At 38.9% G+C, this 2,549-nt stretch overlaps 1 protein-coding gene across 1 annotated transcript; it reads left to right on the top strand.

The window, feature by feature from the left end:
• The first annotated feature begins 894 nt into the window (after positions 1-894).
• On the top strand, positions 895-1,854 carry LOC102950714 (olfactory receptor 2T11). Its single transcript, XM_015542392.1, has one exon. The coding sequence runs from the start codon at positions 901-903 to the stop codon at positions 1,852-1,854; it is 954 nt and encodes a 317-aa protein (XP_015397878.2). The 5' UTR covers positions 895-900.
• The last annotated feature ends 695 nt before the right edge of the window (positions 1,855-2,549 follow it).

Below are 2,549 nucleotides of genomic sequence, written 5' to 3'. Positions count from 1 at the left end.
TAGACAAGGCAGTGAATCTTCTGGCCTTTTCCTGCATACCTACCAGATGTATCTCTTCTACCTAGTTGTTAGTAAAATATTTTTTCTTAATTCTATAAAATGTTCTAGAAAATTAGTTGAGCTCAGGGATGGGCTCCTAGAAACCGAGGCCCAAGTGATAAACTTTACCTGCAGTTGGCGTCTGATTTGGGTGACAGTCTTGTGGGGCTAAGCTCTTAACCAGTGAGAGATTAAGCTATCTCCATGTAGATAGTGTGAATATTGTATTAAGTTGTAGGACACCCAGCTGTTTGTCTGGAGGGTTAAGAATTGCTTTTTATGGGGAGGAGACCCTCACACATTTGCTGACCAAAAGTGTCAGAGGCGAAATGTTGAGAATAGAGGAGACACACTTTTCTTTATCCATTTTTTTAATGCTTTTTCTTTATACTTTTCCTAAGTTATTCATTCTTAATTTTGGCCTTTCATATAATGAGTGAATCAATGGACCTTTACTCAAACCAGTGTTGACTTGGTCCTACTATGGTTTGTACAACATTTGGGTGCCAGAAATGCATAGAGTGAATAGGAAAGATATAGCTAAACTAATCAAAGTATAGCAAATACCAACTTTATTATGCCACTCACATAATCTATGTATTGCAGCATGAACATAAACACAATACAAAAAGTGTTGTTCTTCAACAATGAGGAGTAGATCTACAGTTTCTGATTTATGATATGTCTCTTGGTCTCTTCATTTTTCTCTAGCACTTTGTGTTGGAAAATTTCAGCCAAACCAGTACTCTCTGAGGTGTCATCTCTATTGTAAGTCTCACCCATACTGAAAGGATCTTCTCTCCTTTTACTTCCTGGTCTTTGTGGCTTTCTGGTCTGCAGGAGCTGACATAGGCAATGTAAATGAAGAATATAACTTTATCTTCTGATTTTATCCTCCTGGGGCTTCTGGTGAACAATAAAACTACTGGGATTGTCTTTGCTGTTATTTTTGCTATTTTTGTGGTAGCTGTAACTGCAAATTTGGTCATGATATTCTTGATTCAGGTGGACTCCCGTCTCCATACTCCTATGTACTTTCTGCTCAGCCAGCTGTCCATCATGGACACTCTTTTCATTTGTACCACTGTCCCAAAACTTCTGGTCGACATGGTTTCTAAAGAGAAGACCATTTCCTTTGTGGGTTGCGGCATCCAGATCTTCCTCTACTTGAGCATGATTGGCTCGGAGTTCTTCCTCTTGGGCCTCATGGCCTATGACCGCTATGTGGCTGTCTGTAACCCTCTTAGGTATCCAGTCCTGATGAACCGCAGGGTGTGTCTCCTGCTGGCTGCTGGTGCCTGGTTTGGGGGGTCCCTGGATGGCTTTCTGCTCACCCCCATCACCATGAATGTTCCTTATTGTCACTCCCGCAATATCAACCATTTTTTCTGTGAGATCCCTGCAGTTCTCAGACTAGCCTGTGCTGACACATCCTTGTATGAAACCTTGATGTACATCTGCTGTGTACTAATGTTGCTCATCCCTATCTCTATCATCTCAATCTCCTACTCTCTTATTTTGTTAACTGTCCACAGAATGCGCTCTGCTGAAGGCCGGAAAAAGGCCTTTACTACTTGCTCTTCCCACTTGACTGTGGTCAGCATTTTCTATGGGGCTGCCTTCTACACTTATGTTCTGCCCCAGTCTTTTCACACTCCTGAGCAGGACAAAGTAGTTTCAGCCTTCTATACCATTGTCACACCCATGCTCAATCCTCTTATCTACAGCCTCAGAAACAAGGATGTCATGGGGGCATTTCAAAAGATATTGTCAAGATGTTTATCTGCTCAGAAAGTATCCACAAGTGATGCTTAGGGATTCAATAAACTGAGAATAGATGAGAACATTCTCTGTTGTCCTGTTTTAAAGAAGACTATTTGGTCAGATGTCAAATATTACTACTTACAACTAATTAAGATAATTTATCATGTCTGGTTTCCTGTTCCTGGGGGAGGGAACCAGGGATTTTTCATTAGGTATGCAGATACACTTTGGCTACCAACAATGAGGTATTATTAGGTTAAAGAATTAATCTGATTCTGGTTCTTTGTCTCTCAGTCTGAAAAAAGAAAAAAAAAATATTTGCAGGTTACTTTCACACTTAACCCAGAAACAGCTTCCATAACTACCAGATTTTGAAGCCACAATTATGTGATTATGTTTGTATCAATAAAGTAAAATAATACCAATTCACAAGTGATGAAATATAGAAATCACACAATTTTAATCAAGTCTTTAATTATTGGCTTTGCCTCAAGATTTTAACCTTTAAGATCATCTTCATAGGACTCACACTAAAAATAGTTGCCTGTCAAATATGAAACCATAGTAAATAGTGGATAAGCTTAGCTATATTGACTGAATATTGACTGTCCAAGCATTACACACCTACTCAAAAGAGACTGTAATATATAATATCAAAGAGCACTACTGTGACTTTTTCCATGCTATTTTAATAGAATTCTAAGAATGGTGACATTTATGGAAGAAATTTTACATTGCCCAATTAT

The sequence above is a fragment of the Panthera tigris genome, chromosome A1 (assembly GCF_018350195.1).
Source record: "Panthera tigris isolate Pti1 chromosome A1, P.tigris_Pti1_mat1.1, whole genome shotgun sequence".
Classification (NCBI taxonomy): domain Eukaryota; kingdom Metazoa; phylum Chordata; class Mammalia; order Carnivora; family Felidae; genus Panthera; species Panthera tigris.
This window is presented reverse-complemented; position numbering and strand designations above follow the sequence as displayed.